Source organism: Gouania willdenowi, unplaced genomic scaffold (genome assembly GCF_900634775.1).
Source record: "Gouania willdenowi unplaced genomic scaffold, fGouWil2.1 scaffold_228_arrow_ctg1, whole genome shotgun sequence".
NCBI lineage: Eukaryota > Metazoa > Chordata > Actinopteri > Blenniiformes > Gobiesocidae > Gouania > Gouania willdenowi.
In genome coordinates, this window is record NW_021144983.1 from 639440 (window position 1) to 659082 (window position 19643).

Genomic DNA, 19643 nt, shown 5'->3' on the forward strand with positions numbered 1-19643 from the left:
ATAAATGTATAAAGTTTGTATTAATTTTCATTTTAGATTTAAACCCTTTTGAACTTGAGAAGTTGATCCTTAACCTCATCATCTAAGAAATAAAAGTAATTCAACTAAGGTCATTTACTCTACAAAACTTGTTTAAAAAGTAAACTAATAGTGCAGGGCGGACAGGGGATAATGTGTTTAAATGCAGTGTTGTAAGCAGCGGTGGATCGTCAATGCAGGATAAAGGCTTGGGGTTGTCAGATGAGTCAGTGGATTGTGTGTAATTGTAACGCAGAAATGTAATCTTGTTTTTCAGAGGCATACAATCTCTTTACTGCAGAAGAAGATCAAGCATAATGAGAAAAAGACTAGCCTTGAACTCTTTTTATCTGGTTGTCAGGGCAGCGAAGATCGCCGGCTCCTACGTCAGTGACTGACAAGTGACTTTTATTCCAAACACATTTTTTAATACTACACAGAAACCATTTTTTAAATAGGTTTCTTAATCTCTGTCCATCAAATACCATGAATACTGATGTTCTATTACATGGCAAACTTAACTTACTGTAGCATCTGTGTCATTCTGGCACAACAAAACTATTTGGATGAACTAACTTATTATAGCTAAAGAATAATAATGATAATAAATAACAATTTGCCTTTATTGTCATATATGTATTGTACGTACACAAAATTAATTCTCTGCATTTCACGCATCCCTGAGGCACATGGGCACTGGCAGCTAGTGGTGTAGAGGCTGGGGAGAAGTTAGGGTTAAGACACTTGCTTAACATCCAATGATGGCCCAGGTTGAATTTGAACCTTAACCGTTAGGCCACCACTGTCTAAAAAGCAGATGCTCTCAACTAGGGCACAAAATGGGATTGTAGATTATTTTTTTTAGAGGTTTTCAGATATTTGCCAGATCAAAGAGTAGAAGAGATACTGTGGTATGGGATACCAATCATGTACCAAATATCAATCCATCAGGGCTCTGAATTCATATTATAAAACAAGACAGGACCTAATATGGCAAGACTTGGTACTTCAAGACCGGCCATGACAAGACCTGATATGACAAGATAAGATATAAAAGATAAGACAAGTTGTAGAATAGTCCGGCCAAAGTGTCAAGGACGGTGATAGGGAAACAACATCAGAAGTCCTCTGCCTTTTTAGTGCTTTTTATTTTAGTGTTTCTTTAAAAGCAACACGTGTTCTCCAAAATGACATATCAAAGCACAATCATCTTTCCTTGTCATGCACATGTTTGTAGCAGCATGGCCTCCCCTCCTTCATCCAAACTCTCCTGGCTTTTAAAGCATGCCTCATTAGATGAGTAGCTGCACCTGTTGGTGGATCGCTTCAACTCAAGGGACAAACCCACACTTCCTTTAACTACAAAACAAAGGAACCAAACTCTGAAATTTACATTAAATCATTTACACAACTAAATGACTTAAATAAAGAAATTATGTCAATATACTTGATAAATAATCCTTACAAGTTACCAAAGAAAATAACAAAAGAAGAAAAATCCCCTCAGTTGGTATGGCCCAGAGATGTCTCTGGTGACATCACCAACTCTGACCATGCAGGGAATGATCGTCCTGCTCACTAAACACAAACAAACACATTTGGTTATACATGAAAAAACAAACGAATAGTTAATAAACAAAGACTAAATAAAAATGTTTAAATAAACTGTGTGTTGCTTTGAATTACTATGCTTTGATGTAAACTATAACTAAATGCTGACACAAACAAACCCGGGATAGTAAGTGTTTGCAAATGTTATAAAAGCAAAAGTAAGTTACAGCTAAGTTAATAAAAATACAAAATAATATACTGTATCCCTTCATCCACTTTGTCACACAAGATGACAGGACAAGACCAATAATGCCAAAGCAAGATCAGATAAGACAAGACCAGAGACGAGAAGATAAGATACTACAAGATAAGGCCAGATACAAAACAAGAACAGATACAAAATAAGACTAGATACAAGATAGGACCAGATACAAGACAAGACCAGATACAAGGCAAGACCAAATACAAGATAGGACCAGATACAAGACAAGACCAAATATAAGATAGGACCAGATACAAGACAAGACCAGATACAAGACAAGACCAGATACAAGATAGGACCAGATACAAGACAAGACCAGATACAAGGCAAGACCAAATACAAGATAGGACCAGATACACGACATGACCAGATACAAGACAAGACTAGATACAAGACAAGACCAGATACAAGATAGGACCAGATACACGACATGACCAGATACAAGACAAGACCAGATACAAGATAAGACCAGATACAAGATAAGACCAGATACAAGATAAGACTAGATACAAGACAAGACCAGATACAAGACAGGACCAGACACAAGATACGACCAGATACAAAGCAAGACCAGATACAAGACAGGAACAAATACAAGACAAGACCAAATATGAAAAGACTAGATATGACGAGACAAGATATGACAGGACAAGACCAGTCACCAGATACTACAAGACAAGAACAAATACTACAAAATAATGCCAGATAAGGCAGAGCAAGACCAGATAAGACAAGACCAGATACAATAAGATAAAGCCAGGTACTGCAAGGCAAGACCAGATACAAAAAGACAAGACCAGACATTACACAATAGGCAATACTTAAATCCAAACAAATAAATGTAAAAAAAAAAATGCTTCTGATACTTAGTTCACATTATACCTGTCTTTAATCTATTTTTCTTCAACTGTTGTATAAATTATTCATCCACCTGATGAGTTTAACAACTTTACCCACTGTATGCTGGTGAAATATAAATAGTATTCATCCATCTCTTACAGCAACCACATGCTTAATTCTCACACTGTCATTTATTAATTTAATTAGTAGGCTGAGTGAGCCCGAATCATCTCAGGTGCTTTCAGGGTTTCTTATTATAGCCCGTGGGAGGGTCTACTGGATTCATCTCATTTGTTGTATTTTGCAGAGACCTCACTGCCCCAATGCAATATAACCTCATTAACATTTCAGGTGATGAGCATGTCAGGGCTTTAATTACCTATTCATGAGCAGAGCTTATAGCGATATTAACATTTTACAGGCAATAAATCAACTCCTCTTCAATCTACTGTGTGAGACTGGACAAAGGCGACTTAATGTGGGTGGGCAGGGTTTTTTATTGGGTGCACATCCATAACAGGCAGCTCCATCACCAGCTCTGTCTTAAAGTCTGTCCTCGACATGACATTTGTTTGAACATTCCCTAAATAATGTGTTTTAGTTAAGACGAGATGAGAAAAGTTGAAACAAGATACAATAATATGAGACAAGATAAGTTTCATCAAGTTGAAATAAGGTCAAGACCAGGGTTGGGGTCAATTACATTTTTCAGTTACATATACTTTTTCAATTACCCATGTTCGATTACAATTCAATTACAATTACAGTGACCAGCATTTTTTCCAATTACAATTATTTGTTATCCTCAGAAAGTCAATTACAATAATGTTCACAATTACTAAAGTTCAATTAAAATTATTCACAATTACTGAGCCTGAAACTAATGACCTAATAAAAGTTAACCTTCCTCTTGTGTTAGCTTTCCGTTAGCATCTCTTCTTCCTAATCAATGAAAATATAGGTTTTAATACTTTTGGTGTGGGCTTTTTTTTGTGTCCGTATACACCTCGATTTAAAATTGTAAATGATAAAATGTGGAAATGCTTGATATGAAACATATTTTAATTGTTAACTACATATGTGTAGAACTGTAACATGGTCCCCCAGTTTTGTGTTGAATAACAATTTAATATTTTTATAGAATTTTCATGGCAATTACAAAGTAAATGATCTAAAAGGGAACGCCTATTAAACGTGTGTGAGAGAGCGTGCACGAGCTCAGTTTTCCTCGTGCACAGCTCTGTTTACAAGTTGGTGTCGGTAACACTCGTACAAGCTTACTTTACAAAAGAAGATTTGCTGCTGGTGAGAACGGTGAGCTTCAATGGATGGCTGAAACCGTAGCTCACGAGACACAAAAACTTGAAAGTACACATGCGCAGCAAGGAAAAACTAGCTAGGGACGAGCACGTATGACGGCCTTACATCGGAATGATTAACAATTGGGAGGAGCAATAGTCTTGATGATCCACCTGGAATTTGAAGCCAAAATAACATCCTCCACATACCTTTAGGATAAGCTAAGCTAAGACAAAAGAAGACAAGACCAGCTAAGATAGAACAAGACAAGAGAAGACAAGTCAAAATGAAATGAGGTAATAAAAGCTCTGCTTCATAACCATAACCATTTCCAACAACCAATGTAAAAGCTGTGTTGCCAGGTTAGGCTGAATCTGTCTAAAGTACCATTTTTGCAGTTTTTTTTTTATGTGTGTGGAACCATCAGCAGAATCTGACAACACAGAACAGACAACTTTATGTGTGAAATGCTACAATGGTGTGTGGTAGAAGCAAGTGAGCAAGAAACAGACAAACAGAAGACAACAGATGTTACTATTTTTCACCTGAGAAGAGTGTAACTGTGTGACAAAAATAAGTACTTACATCCAAATATACACTGAGCCTTCAAAGAATCACTTTTTCTTCCTACATTTTTAAACATTATTTACTTTTACTCTAGTAAAGAAGGTGAGCCAGTGCTTTACCTTTTATAATAAGACAAATTGCATTATTGATGCCCATGAATAGATCATTTCCAGCTGTTTCATGTTAAAACTCTCGGTGAATTAACTTTCTTTGATCTCATTGGGTTACTGGCAATAAGGAAATACAGTCATTTGTGGCTGGATTACGTGTGAATTTGTTTCTCAGCGTCATCAGAAAAAGTGAAAAATGTCCCTGATTTTATTTGCATTACGTTAGTGAGAGACAAAGACAAACCAACTGGAGTCATAGATAATCTGAAATTACTCTGACTCATTGAAGAAGGAGGAGCTTGAAATTACATCCATTCACTTTACTGCAAACCAGCTTCCCTAGCACCACTGTGTGGCTGACTGCATAACTGCAATTTCAGTCAATAATAAAAACATTTGCCGCACAATAAATTTAAGCAAGAACAAAATGTTCTTTGGGAAGTTTACTGATCGAGGTTTGTGTTTCTATGGACACACTGGGTGTCCTCAGCCGCTACATTAGGCTGTAAGAAGTTGCAGAGCTGCAGATTAAAACTATTATTTTGCTTCTTGGAAATTCAAGAATTTTCTTGAAACTAGAGCAAAAGCCAGAGTCTCAGGCTTTACTTTGTGCTATACTCTCTTTAGATAAACAATAGAAATCAATAGGGAGCTAGGAAAGTCCCTGAACCGCATGTTGAAGAGCAGCAGGTGCACTGACACTGAGTCACCATATCACCATCATTGTGTTATGTTGTCGTCCTGATTGTTAACGTGTAAAGGAAAGACACAATGGACTTGCTTTTCTGTGCTTTCTCTGATTAAAACGATGTTGTTCTTAAAAAGCCAAAGTACCCTAGGTTTGCGAGATCAAAGAGAAATCTGCTTTGTGGTGCAGCATCGGATTTTTAATAAGTTAAAGAAAAGATCAAGGTCACAGATGGCTTTGAGGAGAGCATGCTGAATTTTAAGGATTATTAATGAGCGCATGTCTCAATGACAAATGCATCAAACGCTGCAGTAGAATCCTCCTCGGACTTTGATCAGTGCCCGAAACAAGAAAATCCATCTGTGCCAGGTGACATGCAGAAGAATGCAATGGAATAACACTAAGTAAAAACCATTATCTTTCTTTTTTCTTCTTCTTCTTCAGTGTGAATCACATCACTTGAATATTGTGACTTATTCGCAGACAATGGCTCTTTTTAACTTGAAGACATGCATTTTAACACACAAGTTGACAGAATGGAGACAGACGAAAGTGCTTCTGACGATGACTCATACTGCTGAAGTATTTCCAGCTCAAAAACTGTCGGAGAAAAAAAAACAAACCTGTTAAGGGCTTTACCCCTTTAAGCCTTATCAGCTGTTTTCCCGCCTTTGTATGTTTTTTTTTTTTTTTTTTTCCGCGTAAGAGATCAGATGCACCCAGAAAGGCGGGGAACCGCCCGTGCTGGCATCTCTGACTACATGGGGTTTTTTTTCTTTTCCTGCTGCTGTGCTGCCCTCTAGTGGACTGGTGAGTCCAATTCAAAAAAAATCATCAGTTTTCAACCAATCATCTGGTAAAACTTCTAATATCTAATTATGTATTTATGTCTCTTATAATGTAGTGTATGTTTTTTTAATAGTTTTTATTCAAAGTATTTATTTATTTTATTTTTTTGTATTTATTTTTACTATTTATCATTGTTCATCAATATTTAAAACACCTTTATTATTCATACATATTCTTCATTTATTACCTTCCATCAGCCGATCAATTGCGCTGTAGACTCATGGTGGAGAATGGCTCAACGTTTTGTAATCAAAGTTTTTCAGTCTAATTTTCCCCAAAAATCGTATTTCAAGAAGTTGGAAGTAACATAAAGCTCAACATGATACACAAAATAACTCCCAAAACACACAAATCGACAGCGAAGTGCACAAAGTACACAAAAACACCTAAGAAATTCCAAAAATACACAAAATGACAACAAAGACAAACACAACTTGAACAAACAAAATGACTACTACGAAAACACAAAAAAACAACAATACATTACAGAATAGCTCCAAAGACACACAAACTGTCAACAAAATGACAGGAAAATGAAGAAAACAACCACAAATATACAGAAAGTGACCCCAAAAATGCACAAATCGACAATGTAAATGACAGAAAAATACACAAAATTACAACAAGAGCACAAAAACACACAAAATGACTAAAAAAACAAACTAACAAAACCACAGACAAAGACAAAAAAGACAAACTCCCCCCCAGAAAAAAAATAAATAAATGTTGATAATGTGGCCCTTGGATCAGATGCAATCACATTTTTGTGGCCCCCGCTGTGATAGAGTTGCCCATCCCTGATTTAGAGGAATCATTCCAATGCTCAGCAATTATAAAGCTAAGAGTGAACAGAGGGAAAGGTGTGTGCTTTCAACTGTGCCAGAGCTATTTGTCGTGCCTCAGTAGCAAACAGTTCTAAGTTATGTGCTGCAGATAAACAGTGACGGTGGAGAGAAATCCTCCAGCAGAAAAAGTCTCTGCTACATTTTTAGTCGCCTGATAAAGAGTATAGAGAAGAATAGATGGAGAGCTATAAATACCAGTGGAGATATGTTGTGCAGGCAGGGCACAGATTAGGAACCCTCATTTCCAAAGCATAGATTCCTGCAGGAATGAAAGGAGAGAAAGAGGACACAGTGAAGAGGAGGAGGAAGATATACCTCCAGCAGACGAAGGCCCGAGCGCAGCCACTAGTCTGCCAACAGCGTGAGGACAAAATGTTCTACAGGGAGAAGAGAGACACACCAACAGCTCTTTAAGGAAAACGCAGCAGCAGGATTACTAAAAACATTGTACAATAACACATAGTTTAATTTTATTTTTCAATATTTTGAATGAGAATCTCAGTAGCTACTGTATATCATTTAGACAGTAGTTACTTGAGATATTGACTTATTCTAAAATAGTGTTCTAAACAGATAAAGGGACCAGGTTTGGGGTCAATTCCATTTTTCAGTCACAATTATGTTTTCATATACCCATGTTCAATTGCAATTCAATAACAATTACAATGACCAGCATTTTTTCCAATTACAATAAAATTTCAATTATCAATAACCTAATAAAATGCATCCTTCTTCTTGTGTTAGCTTTCTGTTAGCATCTCTTATGATAACCTGTCACTTTTTACCCAAATCTTAAATCAGCTGTAAAATACACTAAAAACAAATATTTATCATCTAAATTATTACCTATGATTATCTTGTTAGGTTTCCTAATCAATGGAAATATAGGTTTTAATATTTTTGTGGGTGTCTGAGCCTTTTTTTTTTTCTTTTTGTGTCTCCTCTATTTCACTTTTTTTTTATTTTAAAATGTGGGAAAGCTTGATATGAAAAATACTTTAATAACTGTTAACCACATATGTGTAGAACTGTACATAGCACTGTAACATAGTTCCCCATTTTTGTGTTAAATTATAATTGACAATTTATATAGAATTTTCATGGTACTTACAATTTTAAAGCCAATTATCTAAACTCAATTACAATTTAAGTATGAATATGACACCAACAGATTTTTAAATTTACAATTATGCAAGTACAATTATAATTGACCCAAACCCTGAAAGGTACTATAGGGGAGAAATATCTATCAAGCTCAATCTCCGCAAATCACTGCCATTATTTCTGTCATCTCAGCGTCCTCACAGGCTCTGCTGCACCACTTAACACTGTACGGAGAAAAAACATAGTAGGGCAATCAAAGAGTCAGTACACCCTGTGAAAACACAAATAAATTGCCTGCTCTGTTTCTTCACCTGTGAAGGTGGGTGATGTACTCAGGTTGCCTGTGCAGATGATAACAGGTGTAAAATTGGTGGAGAGAACCCTGATTATAGGAGGTTTCTGTGCTCAGTTGGGAGTCGCAGAGAGGCTGACAGCACAAAATGAATAAATGGAGGTGTTAGTGGAAGAGGAGGATAGATAGATTCTGGAATCACAGCAAAAAAATGTGATTGTAAGCAGGAGAAACGTTAACACTGTGAGGGAGGGAGGCTGTCTGAGAGAAAGACAACGCTGTAGGGAAAACAAGAAGAACAGCAGATGAAGTCAAGAAAAGATGGACAGAAGGAATTAAGTAAGTAAGTAAGTAATTTATTTATAAAGCGTTTTTTGCAGATAAAATCATAACAGATGAAACATCATAAAAGGATAATAATCCAGTTAACTAAAGGCTTTTCTGAAAAGCAAAGTCTTCATCAGATACTTAAAAGTGTCGACACAGTTTAGCTCCTGGAGAGACTGGTGCAGGTTATTCCAGAGTCTGGGGGCCACAGCCTGGAACGCCCGGTCTCCTCGGGTTTTAAATTTAGTTTTTGGGATCTTTCGGAGACCCTGACCTGAAGACCGAAGGCTTCGTCCTGAAGTGTCGGGGCACAACAAGTCCGAGATGTATCGAGGGACCTGGCCATGTAACGCCAGTGCAGAGTAGAAAGAATGGGGATGATGTGAGATGTTCTGGGAGCACCGGTCAAAAGTCTGGCAGCAGCATTTTGTATGATATGGAGTCTGTTTAGGGTCGACTTATTAAAACAAGTGAAAACAGAATCACAATAGTCAGTGCGAGATGGTATAAACGTGTGTATGACCAGTTCGAAATCTGATTTTGAGAACAAATGCCTGACTTTAGAAAAGAAGGAGAGTAAAGAAAAAATAGTGCATGAGAATTGTTCACATTATTTTATAGTTATTCATTCTAGAAGGGTCGACTCAGCAGAAAAACTGTATACGTTCTCTCCATATTGCCTATACGTCTCCTCCTCCTCCAACAATAACTGCAGCCATCTGTGAGTAAAGCTGTGACAGTAAGCACCTGTCTGTCAAAAGTGCTAAATAAATACACACAAACAACAACAAGGGATTTACGTGTGCCATAAAGTTGGCGCACGTTTCTAGACACGCATTTTTCAGACCCCTTATAGGTGTGATTATGAAAAGTATCTGCTGTTTCTCATCTGTCCACTGGGGTTCATGGTTTTGGTAAGAGACTATTATAAAACCAAACCCAGAACTGAACACTAGATGGCAGCAAAACAGGCTTTCCACACAGATTTTATTACAATTAGATATCTATAGTTAGACTTTTAATAAGTAGCCTAAATTAAAAAGAAATTATCAATAACTGGGATTTTAACCATCGGGAAATTGCCATGAATTGTGTCTTCAGTTATATATTGTAACGAGTGCTATGAGATGACTTATTGTTGTAATTGGCGCTACATAAATAAAGTTGAATTGAATAACAGAGCAGTGTCTGTTTGTGAACGCAACATAACTAAGTAATCATTTAAGTTAAGGCGTTATTTCACTTTCACTCGATATTAATTGCATTTTAATGAACAATACTGCAACACAAAATAAATGTAACGTTACTGATGAATAGAATCTGAAAGCAGTTATCCTCCATTACTGTTAAAACACTACGGAACTGCAAAGCATGCTGGGAACGCTGCACTAAGGATTTTGTGATAAGGTAAAACTGAACACTTACCAAATTTGAAAATGTTGACTTTACTTAATAATATAACCTCCCTGGAAGGTTTTTTTTTACTTTGAAAGAGTAAAGTATCTATCAAGAAACGCTCCTGTTTACACGTTGAGGCACAAAAACCTAAATATCCACCACCTCCTTTCTTTCACCTTCATGGGATCAGCTTAAATGAACCCACTGAATGCAAACGACTGAGTGTGAGTCTTATCTACACACACATTCACCTCCCCACTGTCTGCACTTTAAAGAACAATCCATCAGTGAAGGTGTGAATGATTGGCTTTCCAAAAACACCCCTCAGTCTGTCACATTCATTAATTATCCTCCTTCATGTTTGCTCCTCAGACGAATCTGAATAACCTCATTAGATAATATATGAGGACACAGAGAGTCAACTGTGAGGTTCCCAACCACAGGGTCACGGCCCTTACGGGATTACGGTACTCTGCTGCAAGCACGAAACCTGGTCCGACTTCTGGTTAACTTCACTGATATGATACATAAAAAGGAACATGCTACATTGGTTTAAACAAACAGCTAAAGTGGTGTTTTTTCCAGCCCCGCAAAGTTAGAAAAAAGAGATAAAACTGCCTAAATGAGTTTGACAATAAGTAAAACAATAGAAAAAGTTCAAACAACAGCTACCATTGTTAATAGGCAGTGGCTATCCGTACGGTTGATGTATCAATAACCAACATTCTATCCATACGCAGCACCCCTGATTGGTCAGTTTAGGTCACGTGATAGGTCAGTCATTGGCCAGTTTAGGTCACGTCGCTACGACTAAACCTTATCCTAAACCTAACCCATAACCCTATATTGGGTTATAACCTAACCCTAACCCTAAGACTCTACGTACTTAACCGTACCAATAGCACCGGGGGATGTCCGTACGGTAACCGTACAAATAGACATATTCTTGTTAATATCTATCCCCCGATGCCTCTGCTATCACACAGGAAGTTGTACCTGTAATCAAGTATAGAGCAGTACTTTCGAGATTAAGATTGCCAAGTGGGAATCATACACAGACCATTAAAAAAAAAACACAGAAACCACAAAAAATAATGACAGACGTGAAAGATGGGGGACAAAAAATTAGGAATGCAAGCTTAACACAACTAATAATAATCAGGATCACTGAACCAGATAACTGACAATATCTGAATAAAAAGAGATTTAGCGCTTGAGTGCTCTTGTTTTATTTAGTTTTAGTCTAATTTTAGTGAAACTATCCTCATACTGTCAGGGTTGTTAAAGGCACACCACAGACTTTTTGACCAAAAGAGTTGACCCATATGAGTTATTTTAAATGATTACTCAGGTCAATAGACAGCGCTTAAGTTCGGAGAGACGGACCGTCTTTGGCCAGGTCATGTGACCTGGAGAATGCCTGGTCATGGCCGTATATCGGATTCTGTGACTTGTCATTGTATTTTTTTCTGTTTCTAATTTATCAATTTATTTATTTATTTTTTAAAGTCAAATTTAAAAAATAACAATGAGGAAAAAGAAATAAAATAATGTAACTGGCATTGGCAAATTTGTTTCAGTAAATTGGATTTTTTTTTTTTTTTTTTTAATGGAATTTAATGTATTCACAACATCCTACTTCATAGCCTTAATTTTGAATTAGGTACAGTATAATTTTTGGACTAATAGGGCCACTGGACTGGTCACCATGTTAAGACAGCCAATCCTATTACATTTATTTACTCCTTGGAACGTTATGTTACATGTTACAAGAAAGATTGAAAATATGGAATTTAAACTTCCATCAGGCATAAAAACTTTTAACCAAATGAGCCCAGATTGTGACTGGTGGTAACACACCATTTAAAGGCACTTCTGTGTGCGGACTGATGGGGGGGGCAGAGGTGTTTGGTTTCTCCTTCCCATCCATGTGTTTTTGTTCCTGGGAGGAGGGTGTGGGCCCCGCCGCGTCATTCCAGGCACTGGAGTAGACTTTCCCCAAAGAAAGTTCAACTGTACTGGGATCCGACCAGTCACAGAGGCGATGTGAGGCTAGAGCTACTGGAGGGAATAGTCTAGCAGATCCACATTAAAGTCAAGAGTCCCAGGGATTGATTCCCAGGCGGTTTGGAGGCGCGCAGGGATGGAGTTGCGTTGGATTGTTTTCACACTGTTCTTGGGAATGTTGCTGCCTCCAGGCTCGCCCTTCCACGACCAGAGGACTGCACACTCAGGAGTGGTGCACAGGCACAGAAATAGGTGAGTTACAGGGGGTTTATGTGCGGTTTCCTAGAGGAACTTCACTTTTCTGAAGCTTCTTCTTCTTTTTTTTTTCTTTTCTTTTTCTTTTCTTTTTTTCTTGTTTTTTTTTTTTTTTTTTTTTTGTTTCGTGCGCAGCGGTTTCTCCCATTCCCATTCCCATCACTGCCAGAGGAAACACAAGCTCCTCCAAAGACTCAGATCGGTCTGCACTAAAACTGTCTCTCCACAGCTGCCAAAAGTGATAAAAGAACAAACAGAGTCCAGGAAGTTTCTGATTATTCAAACCGACCATATTAGTGCATTTCCAAACGTTTCCAGACTAATTAAAAATAGAAAACAACTGATAAGAAATCCTTCTGAACAGACGTGAGATTTTTTTTTGGGGAATATCTCTGCAAATCACGCAGTCTTAACTCATATTAGTCCACATTGCACATATTTTCCATCCTCTCTTATTGTTCTCATTCCTCAGACTTGAGCAATGCATAATATTTGATCATTTTCAGCTCAATTAGCTCTTTGCTATTTTCAGAATCAGAAACTGTTTTATTGCCAGGCATAGTTTGCACAATAGGAGTTTTTTGTTTTGGTGTTTTGGAAAAATACAAAGAAGCAAGAGTGAAATAACAATGGAGTTTTCATACTGTACATACAGTATTTACATGGTAGTGCATTTTTTTTTTGTAAAGGCAACATACATTTACACAAATCTTTCTGAGCCAACCAACAACAATAACCATCCATGCATCATTAACAAAGTAGAGTTAAAAACCAAAGCGCATGCAAGTATCAGCCTCATTCCTGTTGCCGCTAGTTCTTAAATTTGGGTGCAACTTTTCTGTGTAATGAATAGATCATATACAAATGAAGAAATACAGTTCCAAAGCTAGACTAACTCAATTTACAGGAAGACAAACAAAAATGTATTTTGTTGGTTTAAAATTTTGCCAATTATAACCAAATAAAATAAGATCAGACAAAATACAAATAAAACTCAACTACAATAAAATAAAGCCAATGAAGTATGTATGTTTAGAAATAAAATAAAGTCAAATAAAATACAAAACACAATGGTTGGGGCCAGGCATTTTTAGGTATTTCTGAGCATTATTGATGTATAGAGGACTTTTATAATCAAGTAGCTCCAAAGTGCTTTAAAACATCAGCTGATTTATACACCAATGGGACAAAGCTGCCATGCAAGGCATTAGTTGACCATTGGGAGCAACTTAGTGTTCAGTGTTCCAACTTTAAGTTCAGGACAAGACAAGACAGACATAGCCTTGGCAATGAATCCACAGCCTCTCTATCAGAAGGCGGCCCGTAGACTACTGTAGGAAGATTAAAAATGTGGCATTCTAATGATCAAGTCATCAACTTTGTAGTCGTGTCTTAGGACTTGCGGCCACATGTCTTGAACACTTGGTTGAAGAGAGGGGCGGAGCTGTCAACTGATCACCACCTGGTGTTGAGTTGGCTCCTGTGGCGGGGGAGGATGCTGGTCAAACCCGGCAGAACCAAATGTATTGTGAGAGTTTGTTCGAAATGTCTGGCTGAGTCTCCCGTCAGAAGAAGCTTCAACTCCCACCTCTGGGAGAGCTTCAACCACGTCTCGGGGGAGGCAGGGGACATTGAGTCCTAGTGGGCCATGTTCCGTGCCTCTGTTGTTGAGGCAGCCGATCGGTGCATTGGCCGTAAGGTAGTCGGTGAATAAAATAAATGTATTTATTTCATTGCAATAATGAAACATGCTTAGTTGTAGTGAAAAATTGCACTCCACCCAGGCTGAACCTTTGTCACCAATTCTAGTCATAACATTTATGGACAGAATTCCTTGGCGCAGCCAGGATGTCAAGGGGGTCCGGTTTGATGGCCTCAGGAGGATTGGGTCACTGTTGGCTCCATCAGACCGTGACCTTCAGCTCTCACTTAATCGGTTCGCAGTCGAGTGTGAAGCGGCCGTGATGAGAATCAGCACTTCCAAATCTGAGTCCATGGTCCTCCACCCGAAAAAGGTGGAGTGCATTATCTGGGTTGAGGATGAGATCCTGCCTCAAGTGGAGGAGTTGAAGTACCTTGAGGTCTTGTTTGCAATTGAGAGAAGGATGGAGCTAGATCGACATAACCTGGCAAGAGCCAGATTGATGTGTAGCCCTTCCTCTAACTCGAGTTCTCCACATCAATCTGGACATGAACAGAATGCTTGAAGCTGATTGGGCAAAGCGCCTGTCCACCATGATTTGTTTTAGCCAATCATACGGTAACAAATGATGACGTCGTCATCGACATGTGCTGCAGAGACGCTGCTACAATAACAACAAGGCTCTGCTTTGCCATCTTTACCGTCTAAAAATGCACAAAGTGCCACTCGCTGTTGCTCTTTCAAAAAGGAAATGCTGGATTCTTCTACAACTGAGTTTATAGCAGCTTCCACACGTTCATCCCCCTGCATCAACATCTTTCTATTTTCATTCAGAGCTATGCTAATATCGGTAGCCCAGCTAGTTCCTCTACACGCAACTGCGCATTGTGCCAGTTTTGTGTCCGCGCTTCTGCCTTTGTCACATCCAGATATCAACACTGCCTCATAATTGGTTCTAAACGTTTTGGTTCAGTTTCGAAAGGCAAAGGCGGGAACAATACAAGATGGATTCTGGTGTTTGTGAACACCAGGAGAATCCATCTTGCTGGCAAGGTTAAGATTGACAGGCCTCTTGGTAAAACATCTGCAGTGAGCCGAAATCTTTGTTCCTACCCTCACCTGTGGTCATAAGCTTTGGGTCATGACTGAAAGAACATGATCGCGGGTACAAGCGGCTAAAATGAGATTCCTTAGTAGGGTGACATGGCTCTCCCTTACAGATAGGGTGAGAAGCTCAGTCATCTGAGAGGGATTCGGAGTAGAGCCGCTGCTACTCCCCGTTGAGAAAAGCCAGATGAGGCGGCTCAGACAGCTGATTAGGATGCCTCCTAGTCCTAGACACATCCCTGCTGAGCTGTTCAAGGCACATCCCACCGGTAGGCGACCCCAAGGAAGACCCAGGGAATGCCTTTAAAATCCCTGGGAAGAGCTGGACGAAGTGGCCAGGGAGAGGAAAGTCTGGGCTTCCCTGCTAAGCATGGTGCCCCTGCGACTCGACCACAAATAAGCGATAGTAGACTTTATAATTTGCAATCGGTTTGAGTGTACAAAAGTTTCTGTATTGTCGGGGCTACATTTTGGAGAAAGTTGCAAATTTGTAGCTCATATGGTTGATTTGTTGTAACGTTTCAACATGTTGAACTTTAGAGGTTTGCTGTAGCGCCACCTTTTGGACGATCGGACCGTTTTTGCAACTGAGGCTATCTGACATGACTGAACCTTCGCGCAAAATTTAGTGATTGTTTGCTTATGGGAAGTACGATTTCCTCGGAAGAAGAAGGACGAAAGAACATGAAAGATAACCATAGGTTTCTGGCCAAATAAATTAAAAATCCATGAGCACAGCCTGTGTCTCCATTACACCAGAGGGGCAATAGAGCAACCCTGCTTAATATTTGTTTATAGATAATACATATTTGATCAAAATGTTCTTCCTGTTTACGGATATATCATGTTTATTGATGTATGTTTGAATCTTCTGCCAACTACTGCCTTTATGGATGTGCAAATCTAGAGCAGCACCTCCAGGAATAAGGTAGAAATGTGGTAGAACATACAAAACGCTAATGAAAACACACAAACCATGTATGGTGGGAGCAAAAATAATTGTCATCATAAACTATCTTAAATAGTATTCTTGTTTTTCTCCAATATAAAGCTTCTGTTGTTACTGGATGCAGGAAAATGTTATCTCATTGTTTTTATTGTTTCATTGTTTCAGCTAGCTCTTTCCACTTTTAATTTGCCAAATATTTTAAAACAAACATAATGTAAAGTGAGACACCAAAGCACATCCAAAATTATTTCATTGCTGCTGTAATACATATCAGAAAGAAGAGGAGAGAGGGAATGAAAAGGAAAGCTATAAAAACAAGTGGAAAGAAACAAATAGATTAAAAATACATATAAAGAAATGTGCTTTATTCTTTTAAAAAGATAACTAAACTGGTGCACTAATGACCTTTCACAATAAGGGCCTTTTAAATAGGTGATATAATAAAACAGCTTAAATTAGGTTAATGTGTGAGTAAACGTGTAAAACTGCAACTATTTATCCTTTTGCACAGAATTCTTGTGTTTTGTGTTCTGACGCTGCTGTTTGCTCCTGCCCAGGAACTGGTGTGCGTACGTGGTGCACAGGAACGTGAGCTGCGCCGTACACAGCGGTGTGGAGAGTTTCCAGGAGCCCCTGGTGGCCCCCTGCCCGCCGTATCAGCCCGACTGTCAGCAGCAAGTGACGTAAGCAAGACCTCGAAACTGAAGGGTCGGGACAGTGTGTGAGCGAGAAGGATGGTGTGTGTGCCAAAGTCCACACGCTGAAGGGAAAAGCACAGATGCAAATGCTGTGAAACAGACACCGAGTTAATACAAATTATTATCAATGAATCTTCTTCTTCTTTCGTGCCATTCCTTGAGGCGCTACTTTCCTGATTATGAGTGCAACCTTCTATGGGATTAACACCTCAATGGCGACACCAGGTTAAGATTTAAGTTTGTTGTCCCAATTGGTAAGCTTAGTTTGCCTTTAAGGAATAGATTAAAAAAAGGTCTGAATTTTATTGCGTTAACTTTTTGCATGATTTTTTCTGTTTTTTTTTTCGTAAGAAATTAATTGGAAAATTTAACAAGACATGGAAATACTTATCATTTTTATTCATTTTAAATGACAGCGCATAATTACAACAAAAACTCGACAGCAGTGGCAAGAAACATCAATAATGATTAAATTATATGTTTTTAGCAATTAATAATTACAAGGATTGAGTGATAACAGACGGTGTTTCTCTTCTACATCTACAGAACGTCACTATGATTCCAGACTGTGAAAGATAACAGGAATATTACAAGTCACACATTTACAAATATTGATATTATGAGAATAATAATAGTTCTTTAATGGTGACAGACTGCTGTGCCTCAGCAGCTGAACGTAAAAGAGCAATCGTTTGTGTCTGAACTGATTTTAATGCTCAAGGTTCATATTCTGAGTTTGTCATTACAAATTCACAAGTTGCAATTGATTAGCAGAATTGCAGTTGGTTGGATGACATTCTTTAGCTGTTTGCTACACATTAGAGGCTAACGTGCTAAACAGATTGCTCGAGGTATTTTTGCATGTTTGACAGATGCAATCCTCTGTGTGCCTGGTTAGTAGATCAACCGCAACACATGTTTGCACGTGCTGTCAAAGTATGGCATATTTAGGAATCCGGCCCTGAGTCTAAAATGACTTTAAAAAATAAAGGAAATAAATAAATGAAAGAAAATGTGAAATTTTTTTTGAAATGCATTAATTCATGTAAAGAAACTATAAAAAACATTTTAGCACAATTCTTTACTACTGTGAGCCCAACATACATAAAAATAATTTTCTTTGATTATTTATTGATGTTCAAATATTGTTATTCTTGTGCACTTTATATCATTTGTTGACAGTATATAATTATTTTAAGCCTAAAATTGAAGTAAACTGAGCTGTTTTGTTGTGAGTTTTAAGATGCAGATGTTTGAGCTCTGTGATTAAATGTGTGGTGAAGAAGTTTTAATTTGAAAATCCACTTTCTCACACATAGCTGTGAAAATGTTACCCACATCAGACGGTGGTCCCGGGAACATGTTTCCAAAGTTTCTGCTTAGCTGGCAGATTTACAATCAGATCCTGCCCGTCCGTGTCCGATGGTGTCGTCACATGTCAGCGGGGCTTTGTTTATCGTAGCGCTGCAGCTCCACAGATTTATTTCAGTGTACCAAGATGGAAGTGTGCGATCAGTGACAGATGGGAAATGTGAAACTCGTAGGATTGTTGCAGGTCTCAGCTTTCCAGATGTTCTTCACAACATGACCTGTCCTTTTAGGGAAGTCAGCCATCCGTATTTGTTTTGTAAGGTGATGATGTTGGATATAAAGTTGTGATTTTCCTGTGAAGAAAAAAATGAAAAGATGACTTTCAACATTTCCTGAAAGCATTTCGAAATCAGCAGTTGTTTTTTTCCTTCGATTTGATCAAGATTGGGGATTTATTGTTTTGCTTAAAAGACAAACCATCAGTTTAGGTTGTTTTTATATCTGGTTGAACTGTAAAGATGTCCCTGACCTGATGATGACCGTCCTGTGTTTCTAGGTACACTGCTCGGTTCCGTCCCAGGTATAAGATCGCCTTCAAAGCTGTCACAGAGTTGGAGTGGAGATGCTGTCCTGGTTACCAAGGCCCAGACTGCAAAGACTTGAGACCGCCTCTAGATCGGCCAACGGGGCAGAAACCACAGCCCTACCTCCCACCCAACCCTGGATATTCACCCAGGCATACACAGAGTAAGAGAACTGCTTCTGCTGCACATTGGATAGCCGATAAATATTTTTTTCCTTTTTGAAATCAGTTAAAAATTGATAAAAAAAATAAAAGACAATACTGTATTGTTTACTTATTTTTATTTCTATTTGTTGAAAAGAGTAAGTTTATTTTCAGTTTAGACATTTTATTAAACTTTATTTTACAATGCAAAGGCATCATAAAACATGTCATAAAATGTTAAACAAAAAATTAAGACACAAAGGGGAGAAAATCCAAATGTTCAGGCAAAAGTAAAGATTCCAGATTTTAATGAAATTGAAGCTCAATTGTCAAATCAACTTATCTTGCACTCTTGTTCTGTTGTCCTGTAGCCGCACCTAGTTTTCCTTGACTGCCCCAACATATCATCTTTGCTCAGGTAGTAAAATAAGTTTGGATGAACTACGGCCGGGCCCGCGGAACGTCTCCGCGCCGCATAGCACTTACCACGCTTCCAAGAATTCAGTCAAATTTAGAAATGACCAGAAAAGGGGGTGGACCCCCGTCCCCCCCACTTTCAAAAGGTCTCTGAGAGGCTCTTGACATCTGCTCATACAATACCCATGTCAAATTACAGCCGGATTCAACGAGCATTAATGGAGGAGTAGTCATTTGAAAAATGGGGCCCCCGGAGCCCTCATGGCACATGTGGAATAATGGGCCCCATTCATATATTGGTATGTGTCAATGATTTGGGACCACCAACTGTCACAATATTTTACTCACAAATAAATGAGAAAACGACTTTATTGGAAATT

At 38.4% G+C, this 19643-nt stretch overlaps 1 protein-coding gene across 1 annotated transcript in view; it reads left to right on the forward strand.

The window, feature by feature from the left end:
• Positions 1-12112: 12112 nt before the first annotated feature.
• The window catches only part of emilin2a (elastin microfibril interfacer 2a), a 33644-nt gene continuing 26113 nt past the window's right edge, over positions 12113-19643 (forward strand). The window contains exons 1-3 of the mRNA XM_028441399.1: positions 12113-12409; positions 16668-16793; positions 18676-18866. Of these exons, the coding sequence (XP_028297200.1) occupies positions 12294-12409; positions 16668-16793; positions 18676-18866 (433 nt within the window). The 5' untranslated portion in view covers positions 12113-12293. The remainder of the gene's footprint in view (positions 12410-16667; positions 16794-18675; positions 18867-19643) is intronic.